At 54.8% G+C, this 24,484-nt stretch overlaps 2 protein-coding genes across 3 annotated transcripts; both read right to left on the bottom strand.

The window, feature by feature from the left end:
* Positions 1 to 766: 766 nt before the first annotated feature.
* On the bottom strand, positions 767 to 17,611 carry PNLDC1 (PARN like ribonuclease domain containing exonuclease 1). Its single transcript, XM_040965437.1, has 19 exons — positions 17,536 to 17,611; positions 17,191 to 17,248; positions 16,954 to 17,027; positions 14,343 to 14,382; positions 12,678 to 12,801; positions 12,408 to 12,496; positions 10,438 to 10,538; positions 8,370 to 8,446; positions 8,011 to 8,154; positions 7,546 to 7,615; positions 7,117 to 7,202; positions 6,317 to 6,372; positions 3,873 to 3,937; positions 3,618 to 3,671; positions 3,461 to 3,503; positions 2,606 to 2,705; positions 1,874 to 2,049; positions 1,693 to 1,791; positions 767 to 847 (listed from the first exon to the last, which is right to left on the bottom strand). The coding sequence occupies exons 1-19, from the start codon at positions 17,609 to 17,611 to the stop codon at positions 784 to 786; spliced, it is 1,596 nt and encodes a 531-aa protein (XP_040821371.1). The 3' UTR covers positions 767 to 783.
* Positions 17,612 to 18,939: 1,328 nt separating this feature from the next.
* Positions 18,940 to 24,481, bottom strand: MRPL18 (mitochondrial ribosomal protein L18). 2 transcript variants are annotated; one of them, XM_040965447.1, is made up of 4 exons: positions 24,004 to 24,481; positions 23,635 to 23,821; positions 20,107 to 20,189; positions 18,940 to 19,293 (listed from the first exon to the last, which is right to left on the bottom strand). In XM_040965447.1, the coding sequence occupies exons 1-4, from the start codon at positions 24,053 to 24,055 to the stop codon at positions 19,226 to 19,228; spliced, it is 390 nt and encodes a 129-aa protein (XP_040821381.1). In that variant the 5' UTR covers positions 24,056 to 24,481; the 3' UTR covers positions 18,940 to 19,225. The 2 variants fall into 2 exon arrangements, with proteins under 2 accessions (XP_040821381.1, XP_040821379.1); XM_040965445.1 differs by having other exon boundaries at positions 19,958 to 20,189; positions 24,004 to 24,457.
* Between the last annotated feature and the right edge of the window lie 3 nt (positions 24,482 to 24,484).

Here is a 24,484-nt window from a genome sequence, read left to right as displayed (position 1 = left end):
TGTGGTATGTGCTGCCAGCGACCACCCTCGCAGTGACCCTGTGAGAGTCCAGGCTGAACCAGAACCAGAGACACCAGCTGAGAGCAAGCTGGGAGCTGTGGCACAGGGCAGGCAATCAAGCCACCATGCTGCCCCTTGAAGCCCAAGGACATAGGTTGGGGTGTGTGTGTTTAAAAACTTAATTTCTCAGGAGTAGACCTTAAAGATTAACATGAAAGTGCATGGGAAAAACAGACCAAATGGCCACAGCAGCCACATATGGGCCAGATGAAGCCAGGAACATGGACTCCACCACATGGGTGGCAGGGGTTCAAGCATGTAGGCTTTAGTGGGTCGCTGGGATGAGAAGCAGAGTAGCTGGAGCCCCAAGCTGCACTCTGCTGCGGGATGCCAGCATGGCAAGTGGTGGCTTAAAGCTGTATGGCACAACGCTGGCCCAGGTGCTGGCGTCAGAGTGTGAGATGCTAGGTGTCCATGACACCGACTGCTGGGCCTTGCACCCCTCGTTTGCACTCTAACCATGGCCCCGCAGCTCTGCCTGCCAAGAAGCACCGGCTACAGCTTCCATCTCCATGACCTGCAGCTAAAACCAGGGGGCTTCAAGTCTTTATGGAAAGAGCTTTGATCACAAAGAGGTGCTGTATGCAAGGATTTCTTTATCAATAATGCTAGTTACAGACTTCGGAAACATAACCAGGTATCTGTGGGTGGGCCCGTGCAGGCACAGAAGGCCAGCCTCGGGGAGATGTGGGGCCGGGGATGGCCACGGGAGGCAGGCTGCTCTCAGGAGCTGGGTCTCCCCAGGAAGAATGCCAGCAAGGCCCAGGTGGTGAGAATGCCACAGACCCTGCAAGACAAGGGCAGCGGTCACCTGAGCTCCGCCGGCACAGGCTGGTCCTGCCTCCCTCCCAACTCCCTGCCCTGGCCTGGCAGCCTCTCCCGGGACCGACATTCGGGGATGCTGAGGATTCTCCTTCCCAACCAGAGCCTGGGGAAAGGAGGAGGGGCCCAGACACACTGCCAGGATGATGTTGCCCCCAGAGACGGTCCCTGGGCAGGACATCAAAGTCCTCAGCACTGCCCAAATGACAGTTCAGTCCCTGAACCCGGGATTTCCCCTGTACCCTTACCAGGCCTGTCAGCAGCCCTTCCTCTCACCATCCCTACTGGCATCGGGCAGGACGCTGGCACAACCATACCATGGACTCTTCCCGGGAGAGCCGGGCTTGGAGAGCCTCAGTCAGGTCAAGACCTTCTCTGTCTAGTCCCAGGATACCTTATTTCTGAGTGATGCCCACTGCCCCACACTCAGGGAGGATGTGGTCCCGTCTCTCCTTGCTCCCTCCTCCTGCTCAAGAGGACCTCCAGCCCCCAGGGCACCCCACTGCTTCACTCCCTTCTAGGCTACACTCACTCCTCAGTGGGGTTCCAGCATCCCAGTCCGACCCTCTCCCCTCCTCCCGTGAGTGAACACCTGTCCCCAGGTCACTGCAGAGTTTACTTGCTTGCTCCCAGCACCAGCACCCCCCAAGTGGTCTGAGGGCAGGAGCTTGTGCCTTACTCAGAGCCCTGGAACCTAAGCAATGGCCACCAACAGCGGACGGATGGTGTCCCAAGGCAGCTCCCTGCACAGTAGCCCAGGGTTGGAGCGAGTGGTGGGCTCAGGATGGAGGGGGCAGTCAGGTCACTTACTGCAGCACGCAGTTGACAGCAGGGGAGTGCCTCCAGTACCGATAGAGGCAGACCTGCAGGCTTGGGTGGCCCCTGTATTCCTTCAGCACGTTCCGGGCGCTGTGGAGAAAAGCCAGGAGGTGAGCTGGCAAGGTACGTGTGCTCATGGTTCGGGGGACAAACCCGCAGTCCAGGCACCTACTCCTTAAACTTATTGGTCAGAAGCAGGAACTGGCTTCTTGTGAGTCGCCGGACATCAAACTTGCAGAGGTTCTGAAACTCACGATACACCTGCTGCTCACTGACGCTGGGCCACCTCTTGACACTGAGGATGAAGATGGGGGGCCGGAAACTTGGGTAATCCGGACCAGAGAAGTTCTAAGAGGTGTGAAGAGAAGAAAAAGATTACGCATGGTTCTTACTAACACCAGACCTGGTACCAAAATGCTAGATGCAACTCAGGGGGCTCGGGGCTGTGGTACAGGCAGGCAGAGCCGTGGCCTGGGGATGTGGGTGGCAGCTCCCCATGTTGGGGGCGCCAGTTCCTGCCCAGGCTGCTCCACTGCTGATCCAGTTCCTGCCGATGAGTGCAGGAGGCAGCTGATGGCCCAAGGACTGGGATCCCCGCCACCACGTGGGCGGCCCAGATGGCTCTGGCCTGGCCCTGGTCGCTGCAGCTGTTGGGGGACAGAAGCAGCAAAAGGAAGCACTATTGCTCTCTTCATTAAAGATCTAGACAGAAAGCACAGTAACATGGCAGAGGAGGGAAGCGAGGCGGGGCTGCAGCAGCGGCTGGGAGGAAGAGGCAGTGAGGAGTTCAGCAGAAACACACGAGAGGGTGGAGGAGGCACCTGACCAGGACACCCTCCCTCCCACACGCACAGCTTTGCCCTGTGAACCTGGGCAAGAAAGAGGCCAGACGAAGGCTACTCACGACTTTGGGTACACCGGCTCGGATGAGGTTCACTTGGTTCACGTACGGCGCCAGCGTGTCGAGGTAATGTGGGAAGGAGCACTCGGGGAGAGGGCTGTTGCTACACGGATGAGAAAACCCAAAGCACTCAGACCCACGGCGCTTCTGCCCCATCTGGGACCCAGGCACAGTTCTGCAGTGGGGACACGCCTTGAACAGCCCGCAGGCTGGCACCAGAGCCCCTGCCCTGCCCGGCTGGTGTCCCCGACCAAGCCCTTTCCATGGCCCAGCAGAAAGCAGTGGTTGCCTGCAGTGGCCAACTGTCTGCTGCTCATCGACTCTCCGTAGCTCCAAACGGCCTCATCTCACTGACAGCCCCGTCCCCATCCAGGATCACGCACACAGGCCCGGGCTGGCACGGCCAAGAGCAGCCAAGGAACAGAAGGGCTGAGGCTTCAGGGGCCCAGGCACCGAAGCACTGAACTGCCTGCCTGGGTGGTACATAGGTCTCTGCTGGTGGGCACAGGCACGAGGGAGCCCGGCTGGCAGATTTCTCGGGTGACAGAAACAAGCCACAGAGTGCTCGCCCAACCTGTCCCCCACATGTACACAATTGATGCCCGTCCAGAGTCAGCAGGTCTAATCCATTGCTAGGTGAGTCCCAAAGACCACGGCACAGCTGCGGTTCACTCACCCCGCCCAGCCTTACACTACCCATGGCATGCCCTAGGACGTGCGTGGCCAACAGGCACCCAGTGCCCAAGCGCCTGGTGCTGCAGACAGCAGAGAAGAGGCCACCAAGCAGAAACCACTCTAGATTCCAACTCCAGGGTTTCTGACCCTGCCCTCAACATGCGCGAAGGAAAGCTCACTCACCCGTGCGCCCGCTGCAGCAGCAAGTGCGCCACTTTCAGAAGGACTGCGGGAGAGAAAGGATCGGAAATGCACCAGAGCGCTGGGGAAACCCATGCAGGGGCCAAGGGCGCAAGCCAAGGGCATGGCTGGGAGAGCCCAGGACGGCAGGGACTCCTACCTGACCCACACAGGAAGGCATCGTATGCGGCCTCGTGTGGGCACTTGGTATTCACTGCAGCGCATGTGCAGGAGAGAGAACAGGAAGACGCTGTCAGAAACCAGTCCTTTGTCCCCAGCCCTCAGCCCTGAAAAGAAAGGCAAGAACCACGAACCCCCCCCCACCCCCAGCACAGAGGAGCCAGGGCAGGAGGCACGGGGACGGGAGGGGCACAGGAACCTGGCCAGGCTGGGGGCCACGCTCACGAGGACGCACCATATTTCTCAGACTGTCTGGCATGCACAATCTCTGGTCCGGAATTCTTGGTGGGGTTCAAGTTACTGTGGGAGAAGAGATGATGGCATAAAGAGCAGGCCACAGAAACCAGCCCTTCCTGCCCTTCCCGCCTGGCACCTCGGGTCAAAGGGCCGCTCCTCATGGGTGGACCACCTTACGGGCTACATGCGCTGTGTTCTCTCATTCCACATGTGGTAACAGTGAGGCAGAGCTGAGCTACTCTGAGGTTCCTTATGAGACCAGAGTGGCAAGGCTGGTATTTAACCCAGGAGGCGAGGGTAGGCACTGGGCACAGCGGGACAACACCACGTGGAGGCCTACGTCCTGTGGTGGAGTCTCTACTCCACTTACAAGCCAGCTTCCTGCTCACATGCACCCAGCAGCGGATGGCACGAGTTGCTGAGTACCTGCCACTCAGGTGGGAGACCTGGATCGAGTTCCTGGCTTCTAGCTTCAGCCTGGCCCGCCCCCAGCTTCTTGTGGATATTTCAGTGAATCAATGGAAGATGCCTTTTCTTGGTCTAATTATGTCTGCCTGGTGATCTGTCATCCCAATAATTTACTTTTTTACAAGATTCACAGTGTGAAGGACAAACAGAACTTCCATCCGCTGGCTCACTCCCCAGCCAGAAGCAACAGCCAGAGCCGAGTCAATGCAAAGCCAGAAGCCTGGAACTTCCTCCCCGTCGCCCGCATGGGTGCAGGGAGGGACCAGGGCTGTCAACCTTTGCTTTCCATAAGCAGAGAGCTAGACTGAAAGTGGAGCAGCAGGACATGAACCCACACCTACTTGGAATGCTGCTGCTGCTGCAGGAAGAGGATCAACATGATAAGGCACTGCAAAGGCCACTAAACGTCTTAAAAATCAGGGGCTGGCACTCTAGCACAGCAGGGTCAGTCGCTCGCATTCCACTTGGGTGCTGGTTCAAGTCCCAGCTGCTCCATATGTGATCCAGCTCCCTGCTAACACACCTGAGGGAAGCGGTGGGAGAGGGCCCAGGTCCTGGAAGACAGCTGCTTCTTGGTCTCCCTGCAACCACCTGGAGACCCAGAAGCCGCCCTGGCGTCCAGCTTCAGCCAGCCAATCAGCTGTCGTAGCCCTCTGGGAAGTGAGCCAGCCGAGGAAAAACCCTCCCTCCCTTCCTCCAACTACCTAATAAACCTTTCAAAAAAATACTTTAGGGCCCGGTGCGGTGGCGCAAGTGCTTATGGGTGCCGGTTCTAATCCCGGCAGCCCCCCTTCCCTTCCAGCTCCCTGCCTGTGGCCCGGGAAAGCAGTCGAGGACGGCCCAGAGCTTTGGGAGCCTGCACCCGCGTGGGAGACCCGGAAGAGGCTCCTGGCTTCGGATCGGCATAGTATCGGCCGTTGCGGCTCACTTGGGGAGTGAATCATTGGACGGAAGATCTTCCTTTCTGTCTCTCCTCTCTGTATATCTGCCTTTCCAATAAAAAATAATAAAAATAAATCTTTAAAAAAATAAAAATAAATAAAAAAAATACTTTAGAAGAATAAACTCAAAGGCAGGAGTCAGGGCTGTGCTTTTGGAAACACCATGCAGCTCTCCTGGCCCACCTCGTTCTGTACCACCCTGCCAGTGGGCAGACTTCACAGATGCTGCGGGTGCTGCAGAATGAGCATCAAGGATCCATGCCCAAGACCCATGGAGGGCAGAGCAGGAGCCGGGGCCGGGGCCTGACGTGCAGCCGCATGCACACAGCAGGGGCAGGTGGTGTGAGGGTGTGGACAGGGTAATGAGCAGCGAGAGCATGCAAGGTCCCTGGGGAGAGAAGCCTGATCCAGCTGGAGGACCAGGCACCGCCCACCCAGGGAGCAGGTCAGACACTGCATCTATGCATGTGGACAGCAAGAGAAACCCAGGGGCAGGAGGGAGGAGCAGGCCTCAGGAGGTCTGAGGTCACCGGCACAGCAGAGCACAACCAGGCCACATCATGTCCCCAGTGCCTGGCCTGCGTCTTCCCTTCAATCAAGGCAGTAGACAAGCACTGACACAGGCAAACGCAGACCATCAAAGAGATGTCATTGAAGAACAGTCGTGACGGTGGGCAGGATGGAGCCGGAGGGAGGCTGAGCCAGGAGGGACAGCAAGTGCCAAGAGCAACATGACAGGTGAAAGGGCCTCTAGGAGCACCAGAGGGAGGAGGGGATCCCAGTTGCTCCACTTCCATTGCTGCTCCCTTCGAACATGCCTGACAAAGCAGCACAGGATGGCCAAGTGCCCAGGCTCCTGCACCTGGGAGACCTGGAAGAAGCTCCCAGCTCCTGGCTCTAGACCAACCCAGCCTTGGCTGTGTGGCCATCTTGGGAGTGTTCAGCAGATGAAAGACCAAAGAACAAATCTTCAAAAAAAGGATCTGAGGGCCACTGATATTACACGCCGCACCCCATGAAACACCTTCCTTACCTGTTGAGGACTTCATACACTTCGGAAAGATTTGAAACCCTCGGGAAATTCAGTTCCTGTAATGACAGAAGATGAGCTGGGGGTGACGAAGACACCTGTGCTCGGATGACCTGTTTCAGGGATGTGCAAGTGGCCTGGGGAACACCGATCCTCGTAGCCTCCCCCTCCTCGTCACTCCATCCCACGGTCAGCTCTGCCTAGGCCAGGAGCCACTGCTCACGCTCAGCTCACAGCATCCCATTACAAAAGCTGCTTAAGGGATTCTAGAACATGGATCCAATGGCATGAGGATGCCAGGATGGATTTGCCGAGGGCCTGGGGATAAAGCCAGGCCACTCAGAGCCACGGGCTCATTACCACTGGCAACTCCCAGAGGGCAGATGGACGGCCCAGGGATGGCACCCATTCCTGTGCCTCCTGCCTTGACTGAATCAACTGGTCACCCCCAGGGCTTCAAAACCTTGCTTTGAGGTTCTTCAGGTTTTAAGCAGCATTTAGAACAGTTGGCTCCCCTCTTCCCCACATGGGGTGTACACCTTTGACATCATGGCAGTCCCCTGGGCCACACCGGGCCCCAGCCACCAACATGGGTGACCCAGGGAGAGCTCCAGGCTCCTGGCTTCAGTATGGCCTTGCCCCAGAACTTGCAGCCACATGTGGAGTCCACCAATGGAAGAGCTCTCTCCCTCATACCCTATCCCCATCACTCTGCTTTGAGAAGACAGACGGGGCTGAGGAATGACTTTTCCAAAAGACCTGAGATAGCCAAGTGCTGCTTGCGCAGGGGACGTGGTCATTACCTTCCAGATGTCCTTGGTCACGTTCTTGGTGTCAATGAGGACAGGAAACAGACTATGGATATTCTGCTTAAACTGATCGTAGTTCTCTGCAGGGGACAGACCAGGCAGGCAAAAGGGAGCTCACACGTAGCGAAGACAGGAAGATCCCGTCTCTGGACCCTCCTTGCTGCCAGCACCAACTACACCCTAAGTCCCAGGCAAGGAGGACTCTGCCCCAACCCCACCCTACCCCATATTCAGCCACTGTGCTTGCTAGTTCATCATCATGCTAGGGTGCTTTCCACTGCTGGCCACCAGAAACAACGGCCAACCAAGGGCTTCCTCAGCAACCTGCCTCTGAATCAGAGCCCTCTGCTGGGCAGCAAACCAGAGAGAACAGCGGCAGGTGCGCAGGGCGGCAGGTGGCAAGAGCAGGTGTGTGTCTCCTACCTGGGAGGGGCCTGAAGAACTTCTCATGCAGGTGCAGGAGGTCCATCATCATGTTATGCCCCACCAAAGGCTACTTGGAACCAGGTGACAGGCGAGAAAAACAGAACATTAGCAACGCAGCCGAAAGGGAAGTGGCTTTTTACCGAGCATGTGGCCTTGGAACGTGCTGTGACTGTTCACCCTCACCCTGCCCCAGAGGGGCCACACTAAGAACCCCAAGTGCGAAGCAGACACACGCAGTCCCTACCCAAGGAGTTTAGGTCAGCGACCACTGGCTTCCCTGAGCTATCCTAAGAGCCAAGAACCTAGTGGCATTTCGTGTGGCCGGCTGGTCTTCCTCCAAGGTCACCTGGCGTGGTCTGGTGAAAGCAAGGTTAGGACCAGGAAGCCGGTGATCAACAGGGAAGACTGACATCAGACACAGAATACCAGCCAAGGCCGTGAGCTGCAGGGGCCCTTTCCCACCTTCCGGGATTCCACCAGCATCTGGAAGAAGACGGAAAAGCCCCGGGCCGAGAGAAGGATCTTCTCTTTCCAGCAGCTGGCCCGGTCGCCGGACTTGTGCTCCAGGTACCAGCGGTGCTGCCGACTCACTTTCTTCACCATCACCTGACACGGACAGCGAGGTGACAAGACCCCTCAGGCCAGGCTCCTGCCTGTGAACCCTAACTACACAGCATTTCATCTCCAAGCAAAAGCAAGAAATAAAAGTGTTAGAAGGCAAAGAAGCCTCTCAGAGGACAGACGTGGCCAGAGGAGAGATGGAGACGGAGTGAGACAGACTCTGGGAGTGCCATGGTACCTCTCCCCAGGCGAGCACTCACCCCCTTGTCTTTCTCCATGGTCCAGATGTTGGGGAGGGCCTGCCTCAGCACCAACTGGACCTCGAAGGCCTGGAACCCTGAGGCAAGGAGACAGGGGGCACACCTGGAACGGAGCCACGCTTTCCCCCCAGTGGAAGCCCAGAGGAAGAGAAGGCGGGAGACGGAGCAGACGGAAGGCAGCAGACGGGGGTGTCCAAGCCCGTGAACCACGTGACAGGGCACGGCCCAAGGCTTCGATCACGCAGCTGCTGCAAAGTGTTCACGTGGGATACAGCTACTGGTATCAGGCCCAGGTTGTGCTGTAACGGGTTAAGTCGTCGCCTGCAATGCTGGATCCCATACAGGTACCGCTTTGAGTCCTGGCAGCTCCACTTCTGATCCAGCTCTCTGCTTAGGGCCTGCGAAAGCAGCAGAGGATGGCCCAAGTCCTTGGAACCCTGCACCCAGGTGGGAGACTAGGGGGAAGCTCCTGGCTTCGTGTCATCCCAGCTCTGGGGGAGGGGGGAGGGAGAAGGAGGAGATATGAACTGGTAGATGGAAGATTTAACTCTGCCTTTCAAATAAAATATTTGGATAAACCTCAAGATTTCTGGCATCAAATTACATTTTTAAGGGATTTATTTGAAAGAGTTACAGAGAAAAGGCAAGGCAGAGCCAGAGACAGCACTTTGACCTGCTGGCGCACTCCCCCAGATGACCACCAAGAGCCAGGCCTGGGCCAAGCTGAAGCCAGGAGCCAAGAACTTCATCCGGGTATCCCATCCACAGGAGCTGTGCTCTGCTGCTTTCCCAGGTGCATCATCACGGAGCTGGATCAGAAGTGGAGCAGCTGGGACCCAAACTAGAGTGACTTCGGATAGCAGCCTTGTAGGCAGCACCTTAACCCACTGCACTGGCCAAACACCAGGACAGATCGCTCTTTCAATTCAATTTTGTGCAAACTCTTTGAATTAGCCCCATGTCACTACACAATACACCAAAATGCGCTGTCCACATGACCACGACTCTGCACACAGGTCTCGTGTGGGGAGCATCAGGAGGCAGGTCAGCATCTCCAAAGTTTCACTGTTGGACTGAGAGCTTGAGTTTTACCATTAGCACATACTGCAAATTAGTCTCCTTGAAACCACTGATTTTCCTCCATCTCGGAACAGGGCCAAATTATCCCCAACTCCAAATAATCAGTCAATGCATTCCAGTAAAAGGCACATTCCATAGGACAGAAAGAACAGCTCACTCTGCTCTCAGCTCAAACAGCTTGCCTACATGCTGGACCTCCCCATGGGGTTCCAGATGCTGAGACAACGCTTTTTGTATTTGCATTAACACACTAATATATTTAAGACACAAGCAACTGGGGACAGCATGGTGGCTCAACAGGCCAATCCTTCACCTGCAAACACTGGCAGCCCATACGGGCACCAGTTCATCTCCTGGCTGCTCCACTTCCCATCCAGCTTCCTGCTTGTTTTCTGGGACAGCAGCAGAGGATGGCCCAAACCATTGGGCCCCTACACTGATATGGGAGACCTGGAAGAAGCTCTTGACTCTTGGCTTCTAGTTAGCTCAGTTTTGGCTGTTGCTGCATCTGGGGAGTGAACCAGCAGATGGAAGATCTCTCTCTCTGTAAATCTGCTTTTCAAATAAAAATAAACCAATCTTAAAAAAAAAAAAAAAGACAGAAAGGTGCAACCACAGGTTGATGGTTAAGAACTGTGCTTCATCAAGAGGGTTAGGGTATACCTGGGAGCAGTGCAGGTCCACCTGCACAGGTCGATGCCATCTGCCCCGACAGGTGCCGAGCGAGGCACTGGCTGGGTTTCCCCACCACTGCTACGGCCCCACAGGAAAAGGGTACAATGACAGTGGCAAGTGACAACTGACAGATGCCCCCAAAATTGGTTCTGAACCCCGCACACCCCCCGGACAACGGCCTCCGAGACCCCCAAAGGTCCGTGGACCAGGTTCTGAGAACTGCCAAGCTAGGGCATGTCCATGAGACGTCGGTCAGTGAGGATGATGCGGGACTCCCTGGGAAGGGATCAGGACGGCCCGGACGCGCACGCACCAATGATCCCAGGCAGGGTCATGCAGTCGCCTTCCTCGGCTGGGTCCAGCCACCGCGTCACCTCGTCAATCACCACCTTGATTTGGTCTTTATCCAGAGAGCTGCAAATGGCACAGGAAAGGGAAGTGTTGGAGGGAACCACACCAGGACCCCAAGACAATGTGGACCCAAAAGACAATGCTGAAACCTCCAGTCCACACATGCCCATCTTAGGAAGAAAACGATGGAAAGAGGAAAGAGAGGCACCGCTGCCTGTCCAAGTCCTTACACACCAGGAGGCATCCGCTCAGCCCCGTCTGTGTCCCTGGCCACAGCAGAAGCCATGGCACTGGGATGTGGCCAGCGAGAAGTGTCACACCCTTGGGACCCTCTTCCTGCCCCTCAAGGTGCAAAGCACCACCTGGGCAAACAGAGACTTGGTGACCACGGTGCCTATTATCAGGAATATGAGTGCTGGGCTCGGAACATGTTTTGCAGCAAAAAAATTTTAGATTCTCGCAGACAAGGGATCTCCAAAGAGCTCATGGAAACACATCCAATTAAAACTATACACAAATTGGGCCCGGCCCAACTGTGTAGCGGTTAAAGTCCTCGCCTTGCACGTGCCAGGATCCCATACGGGTGCCAGTTCTAATCCCAGCAGCCCTGCTTCCCCTCCAGTTTCCTGCTTGTGGCCTGGGAAAGTAGCCGAGGACGGACCAAGGCCTTGGGACCCTGCACTTGTGTGGGAGACCCGGAAGAGCTCCTGGCTCCTGGCTTTGGATTGGCTTAGCTCTGACTGTTGTGGCCACCTGGGGGTAAACCATCGGATGGAAGATTTTCCTGTCTCTCCTTCTCTTTGTATATCTGCCTTTCCAATAAAAATCAATCTTAAAAAAAAAAACCATATGCAAATTAAAAAGTGTATCATCAAAACAAAATTCCTCCATTTCATTTCCCCTCAAACTCTGAGTTACTCTTATCAAAAACAGAACATTATGGACATGGAAAGCCCTTTTCCCAGCATTTGAAATATAAGATGAAAATTTCAAAATGTTTCCCCCCCATGATTTATTTGAAAACCAGCACCAAGAATACAAATGGAAACACCTGTTCGGCATTACACAGGACAGCTACACAGACCAGGCAAAAGCTGTCGCTTGGGGCCAGTGGCATGGTGTAACACGATAATCCTCTGCCTGCAACACTGGCATCCCACGTGATCACCGTTTCAGGTCCCATGCGTTCCCCGCTTACGGCTTACAAAAGCAGCAGAGGATGGCTCGAGCATTTGGGCTCCTGCACCTATGGGAGACCCAGAATATACTCCAGGCTTCACAGCAGCTAGGCTGTGGCCACTGTGGCCATTTGGGGAGTGGATAGAAGATCCCTCTACTTTTCCCTTAGGGGGGAAAAAAAGCTGTCTCATGTAATCTCCTTCCCAAGAAAGGCAAGAACCTAAAGCCCAAGCAGTGTCACTGGTCCATGATGCACAGCCCTTGGAAACCACTGGACAGGAGCCCAGGTCACCCCGTTCCCACTCAGCAGCCTTGGGTCCCAGGATGAGGTCGGGCAGTGATCCACCACTGGAGACCACAAGCAAGACAACTACAGCAGGGGCAGGCCCACGGAGTGACACAGCCACCAAGGGCTTGTGTCTAATTAGTGTGCTGTGTGGCAGGGCTGCCTGCGCGTTGCCCTGGAAGACTCCGTGGGCAGTCACACAGCACGAGACGGAGGTCTGAGCCAGTGCAGCGCAGCTCCTCCTGGCACCAGGCTACCGAGCTCAGCAGGTATACTGCGGTCACACTGCATATTCCAACAGCATTACAGAGTGGGTCCAAAGTGTCGAGGACCCCAGCTGCAGGCCCGGGCTTACCCACAGGAGGACATGCGTCAGCACCACGGCGAGGCCAGGGAGTGCCTCCCAACCCACCCATGCAAAGTCCACAGAGGCAGAAAGCAAAAGCACAGGGAGCCCGGGCCTCTACCTGCGCACTTTCCAGTTGCCGGCCAGGATGCTGTGCCTGATCTTCTTCTCCTGCTCTTCGTTCATGTAGGGAATGCCCTTTTTGAGAAACTAAAGATGGGAACAAGACAGGATGCTGAGTTACAGGCATCACTCGTGGCAAGCGGCAGGGTGGCAGGAAGCCCCCAGGGTTCGGACAGGGTGGTGGGATGATGGAGCATGAGAGTGAAGACCAGGGTGTGCCACCCACCCACCCCCAGCCCAACAGGCCAGCCTTGGCTCTAGACCCTACCTTGTTATAGTTGAAGCCATACTGATTCAAAAACTGGATGCTGGAAGCCTGGAAAGAGAATTCTGAGTCCAAAATCCCAAATGTTGTGGGGAAGAGAAAGAAGTTGCATGAATGGGCTATATACCTGCAGTGGGAGAGAGAGGAGAGAGATGGCGGAGGAAGGGGGTAAGGACAGAGAAGAAAGGACACAGGGAGGGAGAGGGGGAAGAGAAAGGAAAGGGGAGAGAGATGGGGACAGAGAAGAGGAGAGAAGCATTAGGAGCAAGGCCCAAACCATACAGAACCAGTGCTACCATTAACCTCACCTGCTTCGGGTCCCGGGAGGGGAGGCGGAGGCCAAGATCCTGCCTCAGGGTGTGAGCTCTATCCCACAAGCTTAGGATGGCCAGTTGGTTGCCAGCCAACACATTTATGCCCTCAACCCCCACACAGGCCGACTGACCCAGCGGCACCCTTTCTGATGTTAGGGCCTGCTGGCTACCAGACAGTTTAAGCACTGGGTCCAGTATAACTGCTCTGAATGGGGCAGAAGCAGTGGTGCATGCTAATCCTCCACCCCGTGGCACTAACATCCCATATGGGCACCGCTTTATGTCCTGGCGGCCCCACTTCCCTTCTAGCTCCCTGCTTGTGGCCTGGGAAAGCAGTCGAGGACGGCCCAAAGACTTGGGACTCTGCATCCACATGGGAGACTGGGAAGAAGTGGTGCCTGGCTTTGGAACAGCTTCACTCTGGTCACAGGGAGGGGAGCTGACAGACAAACGACTGTCCTTCATGCTCTGTAAAAATCTGCATTTCCAATAAAAAAATAAATTTTAAGAATAATTTCTTAGCCAGCACAGTAGCCTAGTGGCTAAAATCCTTGCCTTGCACGCCTGAGATCACATATGAGCACCGGTTCATATCCTAGCTACTCCACTTCCCTTCCAGCTCCCTGCCTGTGGCCTGGAAAAGCAGTGGAAGACGGCCCAAAGCCTTGGGACCCTGCACCTGCATGGGAGACCTGCAGAAGCTCCTGGCTCCTGGCTCCAGATTGGCTCAGCTTTGGCTGTTGTGATTACTTGAGGAGTGACTCAGTAGATGGAAGATCTTTCCTCTCCTTCACTCTGTAAATTTGACTTTCCAATTAAAATTTTTTTTTGCAGAATAATTTTTTAAAATTTTTGATTGGAAAGACTGATTTACCAAGTAGACACAGAGAAAAAGATCTTCCACCTGCTGGCTCACTCCCTGAGTGCCCAGGAGCTTTTTCTAGGTCTCCCATATGGGTCCAGGGTCCCAAGGCTTTGGGCCATCTTCTGCTTTCCTAGGCCATAAGCAGGGAGCTGGATGGAAAGCGGAGAAGCCGAGACATAAAACAGCATATGGTATGCTGGCATTTGCAGGTAGAGGATCGGCCATCGTGCCAGCTCCAAATAAATCCTTAGAAACCAAAAACACTTACAAATCCTGCTCTGAGGAAGGGGCACACGAAAAGGCAAGGCCCACAGACAGGAGCAACAGGAAAGGCCCAGGGAGGTGCAGCTTTGAGGTCTGGCAGAGGAGCCAGCCTCTGCAGAGGACAAGAGGGAAGGTGGGGTGCCCAGGGCCCAAGGCACAGCTGCAGGACGCAAAGGGCACAAGCTGCGAGTGTGTGTGCTGTGTGGGCTCACCCTCTGTACTCACTTGTTCGACTCTCCTTGGATTGTAGAGAACACGGACAGTCCTGGAAGAACAAAAGTCATGACTATTTCACGAGACTGCCTGCAGGGGGAGCAGTGACACCAGACACGTTCAGTGACACCAGACCCGTTCGGCCTGGGGCCTGTAGGGCATCTTCCCAGAGCACCAAAAGGCAGAAACAGCCTCAGAACAGGGCAACTAGCTGACTGTAACCAGCACAGGAAACACCAGCTTGTTGCCATGGGAGAGTTCCAATGGCATTTTCAGTTTTTACAACCAACTAGGGGCCTTCTGTTATAGCACAGCCAGTTAAACCACCCTTTGGAACACCCACATCCCATCTGGGAGTTCCCAGGTTCAAGTTCCTTCTGTTCTGCCTCTGACCAGCTTGCTGCTAACGAACCCCCTGGGAGGCAGCAGATGACAGCTCCCTCCTTTGGGGGAGGCATGGCTGGAGTCTCTGGGTGCCTGGCTGCAGCTCCCTGCTCACACCCCTGGGAGAGCAGAAGATGGCCCAAAGCCTTGGATCTCTGTACTCTTTTGGGAGACCTGGCGGAGTTGAGGCTCCTGGCTTCAACATGGTTCAGTTCTGGTTGCTGTGGTTTTTGAGGAGTGAACTCCCTACCTTCCCACCTAACTCTGGCTTTAAAATAAATACATCCTTTAAAAATTTTTTTAAACATAGAGGAAGATCTTCCCTCCAATGATTCACTCCCCAAGTGGCCGCAATGGCCAGAGCTGCACCGACCTGAAGCCAGGAGCCTCTTCCGAGTTTCCCACATGGGTGCAGGGTCCCAAGGCTTTGGCCATCTTCCAGTGCTTTCCCAGACCATAAGCAGGGAGCTGGAAGGGAAGTGGGACCGCCAGGATTAGAATCAGCGCCTATATGGGATCCTGACGCATGCAAGGTGAGGATTTCAGCCACTAGACTACCGTACCAAGCCCATATCTAAAAATTAAATCAGGGGCCAGCACCATGGTGTAGTGGCTTGAGTTCTCCCCTAGGTGCCAGCATCCCTTATGGACACAGGTTCATGTCTTGGCTGCTCCACATCCAACCAGCTCCCTGCTAGTGGCCTGGAAAGGCAGTGGAGGAGTTTTGGACCCTTGCATTCACACGGAAGACCTGGAAGAAACTCCTGGTTCCTGGCTTCAGAAGGACCCACATCCGGCGTTGCTGCCATTTGGGAAGTAAGCCAGCAGATAAAAATCTGTCTCTCGAGCCCAGCACAGTAGCCTAGTGGCTGAAGTCCTCGCTCTGCATGTGCCGGGATTCCATATGGGCACCAGTTCTAATCCTGGCGGCCCTGCTTCCATCCAGCTCCCTGCTTGTGGCCTGGGAAAGCAGTCGAGGACAGCCCAAAGCTTTGGAACCCTGCACTTGCGTGGGAGACCCGAGAGAAGATCCTGACTCCTGGCTTTGGATCGGCTCAGTTCCAGCCTTTGTGGTCACTTGGAGAGTGAATTGTTGGACGTAATATCTTCCTTTCTGTCTCTCCTCCTCTCTGTATATCTGACTTTGCAATAAAAATCAATAAATCTTTTAAAATAAATAAAACAACCAGGTACAACAGCAAAACCACAAACTGAAAAATACACGAATTTGGCTGAAGTATCTTAACGACACACAAAGAAAAATCATTGCAAAGTAGGAGAACAGAAATATTAGCCCAAGCTGCCCCCAGGACGGCTGTCCGGTGCAGCAAAGACCCTGACCGGGAGTCACAGCTGCAAGCCGGCACCAACGCCCAGGTTCTGCTCGCCTCGTCATTTCAGCTCTTTGCCAAGTTCACCTGGGAGGCAGCAGGTGTGGGCTCTTGTGCTTGGGCCCCTGCTGCCCACGTGGGGACCTGGGTAGAGTTCCTGGCTCCTGGTTTCAGTCTTGCCCAGCCCAAGCTGCTGTGAGAACATGGGAGTGAGCCAGCAGATGGGAGACTTTTCAAGTAAGTTGGAAAAATACAAAAATGAAACCTGTTTTCCCATGGCTCCGGAAATGTCACCCCATTTAGGAAGACATCTACAACAAAAGGCCAGCAAGAAGCACAGCCACCAAGTACCACTTACAGTGCCAACAGGACGTTGCCCACAGTAGGATGTAGCCCAGATTGTCTTTTCACTGCCAACGTCAAGCCCTTGCCAGCATGTTCACTTTCAGCAATGTTTCACTGCAGACTCCCTGTTGCTGCAAGTCCTCCAGGCCCAGAGGACGGCTGGGGCAGCACTCCTGCTCCCTGGCCACTCCACCCACTTCCACACCTGCGCCAGCGGGAGACCCAACAAGGCGCAGGGGTGACTTGACTACGACTGTGAAACAATGTGTGCCAATCTAAGAAGATCTCCCAACAAATCCGACGGCAGGAGAGGCAGGCAGCAAACACAGCACAGGACAAGACTCAGTATGACCCGGAATGTCTAAGATTGAAAAAAGTTTCAGAACTGGAACAATAGCAGTGCTCCTTCCGCTGGACTCAGGGTGTCGGTCCCCTGGGCATGATTAAGGCCATGAACAAGACAACTGGACAAAAGCCGTATCTGCATCTTTCGAACAACGTTTCCCCCAGAAAGAAATGGGGCGAAGGGCGTCTGGGAACCCACAGCTGAAGGTCAAACTCACCAATCTGACAGATGGTGAACTGCTGAACACTCCGGCGGGTCTTCACATACCATTCAGACGGCAAGTCAAAGAGACTGTGGGAGACACGGCCATCTCACTCCCCCGCCAGCACCGCCTGGCCTCCCACCAGCCCTGAGCGGTGACCCCCAAAGGGCCATCCCGCCCCCCGGTCAGCGGCCTACACGCAAGCTCACAGGTGAGCCGCCTCCTAGGGACTCTAGAAGAGCTTTTGCTTACCTTATCTGACGGGGCTCCAACAGGTTCGAACGAAGGCCGGTAAACTCTATGTCCAGACCTGCGGGGCAGACGAGCGTCGAGTCCCCAGGCACACCCGTCCCGGGCTCTGAGCGCAGCGGGTGGCTGGCGCGCCGGGCTCAAGGAGAAGGCACAGCAAGCCACCTGTCGCAGCCGGACGCCCCGGAAGTTCTGGCCAGCCAGCGCGGTGCGCGCACAGGCCTCGACGGAGCTGCTTAACGTCCGCGCCGGTGCCCGCGGTGCCCGCCGGCCCTGCCCTGCCCAGCCCGCCCGGCCCTCGGGCCCCTGGCGACCACAGGCGAGCTTCGCAGAGTCGGGGCGCCTTACCCACGAAGTCGGCGCCCAGGACGAGCTCCTGGAGCAGAGGAAGGTTCTCCTCGAACTCGTCCGCACCCACGTCCATGGTTACGCAGCGGGACCGCGGGCACCGGCGCAGCCACGTGCCGCCCGCTCGCTTCCGTCGCGCCGCGGGCCTTAAAGGGCTCGCTCTCGGTGCGGAGTCCCGGCCCCGCCCCGCGGCCACGCACGCCGCCCGCACCTATCGCGCGCGGGGCTTTGATTGTGACGGTTGCTTTGTTGCCGAAGCCCAGCCACCTGGCTGCTCGGCAATCCCTCGGGTCCTTCAGGAGGGAAGGAGATTGGCGGGCACCGAGAAAGGGGAGCTGGGCGGGATGGGAGCTCCGCAGCTGCGCCGGAAGCAAGGCCAGGTTCCGCCCATCCCGCCTTCTGCTGCCCGGGGCTGGCCCTCCCGCGCCGCCCCATGCCAACAGGCTCCCCACTCCACTCTCCGTGTCCCCACCAGCGTCCTCACACGTGGCCAGCCCAGACTTCCGCAGCGCCCCTGGCTTGGTGAAATGTAGCTTTCCAGATCCTTAGCTGATGGACTGCTTAGCATGTCCGTGCCTGTTTGCAGAAATTCTCTATCGACCGTTCATCTCCAAATGCCCACACAACCACCAAAGCCAGAACCCGAGCTGGGTCTCCCGCTTGGGTGGCAGGAACCGTCCCAGGACTTAGAAAGTCAGCTACTGGGGTGCTAGCAGGAACCTGGATCAGAAACGGAGCTGACTTGCAGCAGGCAATATGGCAAGCAGGTGTAGCAAGCAGCATCTTGCCTTTAAGGTGTAAATGTTCCCAGTGAGATATTACAGATACTTATTGATCAAAAGGTAACCACTGCATGGCATGTTGAATCAATGTTTCAGGTAACACTGAACACCCCATCAGCGATCAGCGTCAGTCAGGGAATTTTTTTCTAAAACAACATACGGAGTATCTGCCGGGCTGGGCAGGAGGGCTCCTCATGAAGTCACCAGTTAGGGTGGCCATGGCCTCTAGGGAGTGCCTGGATCCAAGGCCAGGTGGGTTGTCTGCCCCCACCCCCACCCACGTGACACTGGCTTCAGACTCCTGGCCCTTGTAGGTATCTGGGAATGAACCAGCCGACCCAGCCTCCTGCTCTCCCTTCTCCAGTCTGTCAGCCAGAGTTCACACCTGGATGGAATTCAGGGGCTGCTCTCGAAGGACGCCACAATCCCAGCTACGTCAGCTACAGGCAGCAGGCTTCACAATACAGAGCACACACCATCCTGTCCACGTCCACATTAACTTCCTGGCCGCCAGGAAGCAGCCCTTGATGTACCAGGGCCTCCCACACAACTCACCGCAGACCGGCAAACCTGATGTGTGACAGAGAGCTCGAGGCACAGAAAATTCCATATAACCAGGAAATAAGAGGACATAATGTGATTTTATTTTATAGCTTATAAAAAAACAACTTTTGTCCCTCCAAAGTTAATTACAGTTGGTAACTTCTGAATACTTCTCTCATGTCCAAGAGAGGAAGAATTAAGACCTTGACTTAAAAAAGCACAACACACCGGGCAGAAGGCAGGCCTGCATCCCGCGTGAGTGACGGCTCTGCCCCGGGGCTGCCCGCCTGCGGTGGTGGCCGTGTCTGCAGCGGCTCCTGGTTCTGTATTCGCGCAGACAGGCACTGGCAGTGCCCGTGTCTCATTCATAGATCCGCCGAGGCTCCTGCAGCACCACACCACCTTCCGTCATGGCATTCTGCAGGCATTTCATCTGGTTTTGAAGATCAGAAAAGGAGGAAACCATTAAGTCAGAACCACACCGTTCACTTTTCAGGAGACAGAAACAGACAAGCGACTGGTTTTTACTAACCTCCCAGCCTGGATGGTCAGAATATCCTAAGACTGACACTTAGTAACCCACAGGGCTGTCAGGGGCCACAGCACCTCTCCTTACAGGAGCAGGACGGCTCCACAGCCGGTCACCCTGGGACTGACGCCCGGCACACACTGACTCAGGCCAGCTCAGCCTCAACTTGGCTATTAGATCAGGAATACTAGTCCCTGCAGGGGAGGTCTGTGTGGGACACATGAAACCACCATCGTATGTCTAATGTCAAGAATCAACAGAGCGGCTGGCATGCAGGTCAAGCTGCAGTGTGCAGCTCATGTCCCGGCTGTTCCACTTCATCCAACTCCCTGTTAGTGGCCTGGGAAAAGCAACAGCAGATGGTGCAAGTATTTGGTATCCTGTGCCCATAGGGGAAATCCAGATGAAACTCCTAACTCCTGGCTTCAGCCTGGGCCAGCCCTGGCCGCTGCAACTGAGAGAATGAACCAGCAGGCGGAAGATCTCTCGAACTCTATAAATAATAATTGTAATAACATTTTAAAAAATAAAATTAACACAATTTTTAAGAACGTGAAAACGCCAGTACCGAGTCCGAGGCTGCCTCCCAAGGAGTGGGCTGGTAGACCATGAAGTGGATCCCTGCTTCCAGGCACCTCTGGGCCAGCACCCGGCCTATGGTCTCACAGGCCACCACGTTCCTGGTGCTGTACAGGTGCTTCTTAATAGCCCACTCTCGGGTGGATGCCGAGACCACCACCTGGCCACTGCGGTGCTCAACAAGTGCTTCCACATGATGCTGAGTTCTTGTCACTCGCAACCTAAAAGGGATGAGAAGACAAGGAAACCCTGACTGTCTATGTATGCGAAAGGCAAATGCTCCGGGTGCAAACACTCATCAAGGGCTCGGGGTTCAGTTCATTCACTTCAAAACACTTAATCCAGATTTTGAGAAAAGTGTTTTGTCTCTGCCTTTACAAGATATTTTCAGTAAGAACAAACCAATTATTGCCACTTAGCTTGAAACAACAAGGAGAAGCTGGGTCTTTCTACAGAGTCCAGCTTTAAAGAACCACTTCAATGAAGGACTAGGAAGAAGCAGAGCTAAGTTGCTAACTAAATCTGTTTCTTCCTAACACCAAAATAAATGTAAGAAGGAACAAATATTTAAATTTAAATGTGAAAGCAAATACTAAGGGTAACTCAAGTAGCACTCTTCCCCGCGTTAGGGTCTCTAAGGTATCACTGAACTCTGTCCCCCTGGGCCCAGCGGCGTGGCCTAGCAACTAAAGCCCTCGCCTTGCACATACCAGGATCCCATATGGGCGCTGGTTTGTGTCCTGGCAGCTCCACTTCCCATCCAGCTCCCTGCTTGTGGCCTGGGAAAGCAGTTGAGGATGGCCCAAAGCCTTGAGACCTTGCACCCGCGTGGGAGACCCAGAGGAAGTTCCTGGCTCCTGGCTTCAGCATGGCACAGCTCCAGCCATTGCACTCACTTAGGGAATGAGTCATTGGACGGAAGATCTTCTCCGTCTCTCTTCCTCTATGTATATCTGACTTTGTAATAAAAATAAATAAATCTTGAAAAAAAAAAAAAAGACTGTCCCCAAACCCCAATTAATGGAAAAATTGTAATTATAAAAGATAATCACCAATACAATCAGATAATTAAAACCCAAAGCGTTGGTTTCCTGCCACTTAAGTGAGAGACCCAGACCAAGTTCGTGGCTTCGGGTTTCAGCCTGGCGCAGCGCTGGCTGTTGTGGGTATGTGGGGAGAAAGCTAGCAAATGAAATGTCTCTTTCAAATAAAAAAATTTTTAAAGACTTATTTTTATTACAAAGTCAGATATACAGAGAGGAGGAGAGACAGAGAAGATGATCTTCCGTCCAATGATTCACTTCCCAAGTGAGCGCAATGGCTGGAGCTGTGCTGATCCGGAACCAGGAGCCAGAAACTTCCTCCAGGTCTCCCACATGGGTGCAGGGTCCCAAAGCATTGGGCCATCCTCAACTGCTTTCCCAGGCCACAAGCAGAGAGCTGGATGGGAAGTGGAGCTGCCGGGATTAGAACTGGGGCCCATATGGGATCCCAGCGCGCTCAAGGCATGGACTTTAGCCACTAGGCCATGTCGCCAGGCCCTCAAAATGTTTAAAATGAATTTTTAAAATAGTAAGCATGACTTAAAGAAAATATTTAAACTAAGAGTTCAAGACTTTAATGCAAAATAGGTAACATGAGACTTATAAAATTGCCTCTACTCTTGGTTCTACTAATTCTTGCAAAAACAAAACCTCATTAATTTTTTAGAGTGGATCAGCAACCTTTTCCTAGGAAATGCCAGGCAGTAAATAGATTTTGTAGAGCACAGTCCGTTGAAAACTGCTCACCTGAAGCCACTATGGAACCGTGACAGCCAGGTGACACACAAAACATAATGGGCATGCCTGCTATAAGAAACCTTTCTTTGTAGACAATGAAAAATGAATTTCAGCTGATTTTCACAAGTCATGAACATTTTTTTTGTTTTTTAAAAATTAAAAAAAAAATGTAAACACATTTATTTTAAAAGCAGAGTGACACAGAGAGAAGGCTCTTCTATCTGCTGACTCACTTCCCAAAGCGTTGCAACAGCCAGAGCCGGACCAGGAGCCAGGACCTGCACCTGGATTTCCCAGGGGCTGCAAGGGCACAGGCACTGAAGCCAGCTTCCCTGCCTTCCTGGGCACATTAGCAGGGAGCTGGGTCAGAAGCAGCAATTTGATATGGGATGGCAGCACCACAAGCCTTAACTTGCTGTGCCACAATGCCAATCCATAAAAGCAGCTTTAACTTGTAAGCCAACTCTAGACAGGGGGTGCCAGCATGCCCACCTTTGTCTCAGCCATTTGTTCAGTGAAGAGGCAGGACTCTAACTTCCGAGGTCATTTCCCACTGTAAGTTTCCAAAAGTCTCCACTAAGGCTGTTGTGATAGAAAAATGGGGGCGGGGGGCGGTGTACCTGGGCTTCTTGTTGCTTAAGTGACTCACACACATATTAAGTCGATGATGCAGGTTGGTGTTCCCGCAGCTTTTTAGACTTCAGTTTCAGAGGACTGGAAAAGTGAGCTGCCCACTGCCTTGGTTTCACTGCCCCCAGCCCCGACTACCAATCACCCCCTACCCACCCTTTCCTACAAAACTGAAGACTGGGAACAAAGAGAACTTTTACTTTTATCTCCTCCTTCCAGCCAATGCCTAGTAAGCGTTACAGGTCCAATGTTTGTTAAATAAATACAACACTTAGTTATGATTTTCAACTTGTTTGTTGTCATTCTTTATACTCGTTAAGAATTCTTCTATTTTTGGGGTGGGCCTTGTTGCTCAGTGATGTTGGCACCCCATACGGGAGCTTGTGTCGTGGCTGCTCCACTTCTGCTCCAACTCCCTGGGAAAAGCTGCAGAGGGTGGCCCCAGGACCTGGAACCTGCCACCCACATGGGGAGTCCTGGCCGGGGTTCCCAGCTCTGGCTTCGGCCTGTCCACTGCAGCCACTTGGGAGTGAGCTAGTGATGGAAAATCTGTCTTAACTTCCCCCTTTAATGGCCGTGATTTAGTGTCCTGCTCTGAGGTCAGGTAAAACAAGGTTGAACCTTAGCTCTGTCACTTACTACTAATCCTGTCTCCCTAAGCCTCAAACTCTTGCCCCTATAAAGTAGGTAAGACTAGAGAGGGGCTGGTGCTATGGCTCAACAGCTAATCTTCCCTCAAGTGCCAGCATCCCAAATGAGTGCTGGTCCGTGTCCTGGCTGTCAGTTCCTATCTAGCTCCCTGCCTGTGGCTGGGGAAAGCAACTGAGGACGGCCTAAGTCTCTGGACCCAGGCAGGAGATCTGTGATAAGCTTCGGGCTCCTAACTGTGGATCAGCTCTGCTCTGACAATGCGGCCGTTAGGGGAGTGAAGCAGTGGATGGAACACATCCCTGTCTCTCCCTAACTCCGACTTTCTAGGGGCAAATGTTTGGACAGCGATGAGGACGCTGCTTGGGACAGGTGCAATCCCTCACAGTGACAGGGCTGAGCCCCAGCTCCACTTGCAGCTTCCTGCTAACCCCGGGGAGGCAGCAGGTGGAAGTCCCTGGATGGTGAAACTCCGACTCCTGGCTCGGGCCTGGGGTCCCTGGCTGTCGGGGTATTGCAGCAGCAGACCTGTGCATGCAAGACTGGTCTCTCTCTGCGCACTGTGGTGCAGCCAGATCAGACGCTGTCACACGCCGACGGGAATTACCTGTGCCAGAACTCCCGCGAGGGCCACACCGTCCCCCAGCCCCGCTCCTTCCTGGCGACCGCTAAGAGCTCCAGATTGCGGGGATTCCGGTTGGTGAACTCCGGAGCCACGGCTTCGTTCTCCTGAGGGTCCACCTGCGGTGTCACGGCTGGCGTGGACCTGGTCGAGAGGGCTGCGAGCCCGCACCCTGGGAGACGCAAGCGACAGCACGGGTCACCCCGGGGACACCGCCCCTCCTCCGCTCCAGAGGCCCACGGCAGGCCCGCGTGGCCGCACGCGCGGCCATCACAGAGCCGGGGACGGCCACTGCCATTACCGCGCTGTGGGCGATGGGGACGCGTGAGGGAGACAGAGGGCGACAGTAATTACCGCGGCTCCTGCTAACCGACACCACCTCCCAAAGCCGCGACCGAAGTGCCATCGCTGTGAGGATCTCGGGTGAAGCTGTAACAAACGCTCCCTCCTTCTCACCCAGCCCCCAGCAGCTCTTCGGAGGCAGCCATATTGCATGGGTCGGTCATCAAAGTCGTCCAGGGGAGAAGTCGCTCTCCCCCCGGAAGTAGGAAGCCCTGGCCGCTGAGTGGCCCAGGGGGCAGTCTGTTACATCCAATCCACCAATCAATGCTCCCGCCGGCAGCCGTCGCGTAGCAACGCATGGGACCGGGGCGGGCTCGTAGCGTTAATGCTTGTGGCCGCTTTCCGTGGGACCCGCTCAGGGCGCTACCTTTAGTCCCCGTCGGGCCCGGAGCTGAGAACACGTGGGCAGGGCAGCGTCATTTCCTTGTCAAACGGGCTGGCTGCCCTCGAACTGAACGTATCCCCTGATGGCTCCCGGGAAGACTACCCTCTC

The sequence above is a fragment of the Ochotona curzoniae genome, unplaced genomic scaffold, assembly GCF_017591425.1.
Source record: "Ochotona curzoniae isolate NIBS_2020 unplaced genomic scaffold, NIBS_Ocur_1.0 scaffold_3890, whole genome shotgun sequence".
Taxonomy (NCBI): Eukaryota; Metazoa; Chordata; class Mammalia; order Lagomorpha; family Ochotonidae; genus Ochotona; species Ochotona curzoniae.
Note: the sequence above shows the minus strand (reverse complement) of the source record. Positions and strands in the feature narration are given on the sequence as shown.

Bases quoted from the DNA above. Each gene is read 5' to 3' on its own strand.
- PNLDC1 (XM_040965437.1), bottom strand. From the start codon at position 17,611: ATGGACGTGGGTGCGGACGAGTTCGAGGAGAACCTTCCTCTGCTCCAG. The intron at 8,155-8,369 runs GTGAGTGCTCGC...TGTCCGTGTCAG, and splicing joins CCATGGAGAAAGACAAGGGG to GTGATGGTGAAGAAAGTGAG. The intron at 7,616-8,010 runs GTGGGAAAGGGC...GGTTCCAAGTAG, and splicing joins TGCTGGTGGAATCCCGGAAG to CCTTTGGTGGGGCATAACAT.
- MRPL18 (XM_040965445.1), bottom strand. From the start codon at position 24,055: ATGGCACTTCGGTCGCGGCTTTGGGAGGTGGTGTCGGTTAGCAGGAGC. The intron at 23,822-24,003 runs GTAATTACTGTC...TGCGTCTCCCAG, and splicing joins GTCGGTTAGCAGGAGCCGCG to GGTGCGGGCTCGCAGCCCTC. The intron at 19,294-19,957 runs GTACTGGCGTTT...CTTCAAAACCAG, and splicing joins GGGAGGCAGCCTCGGACTCG to ATGAAATGCCTGCAGAATGC.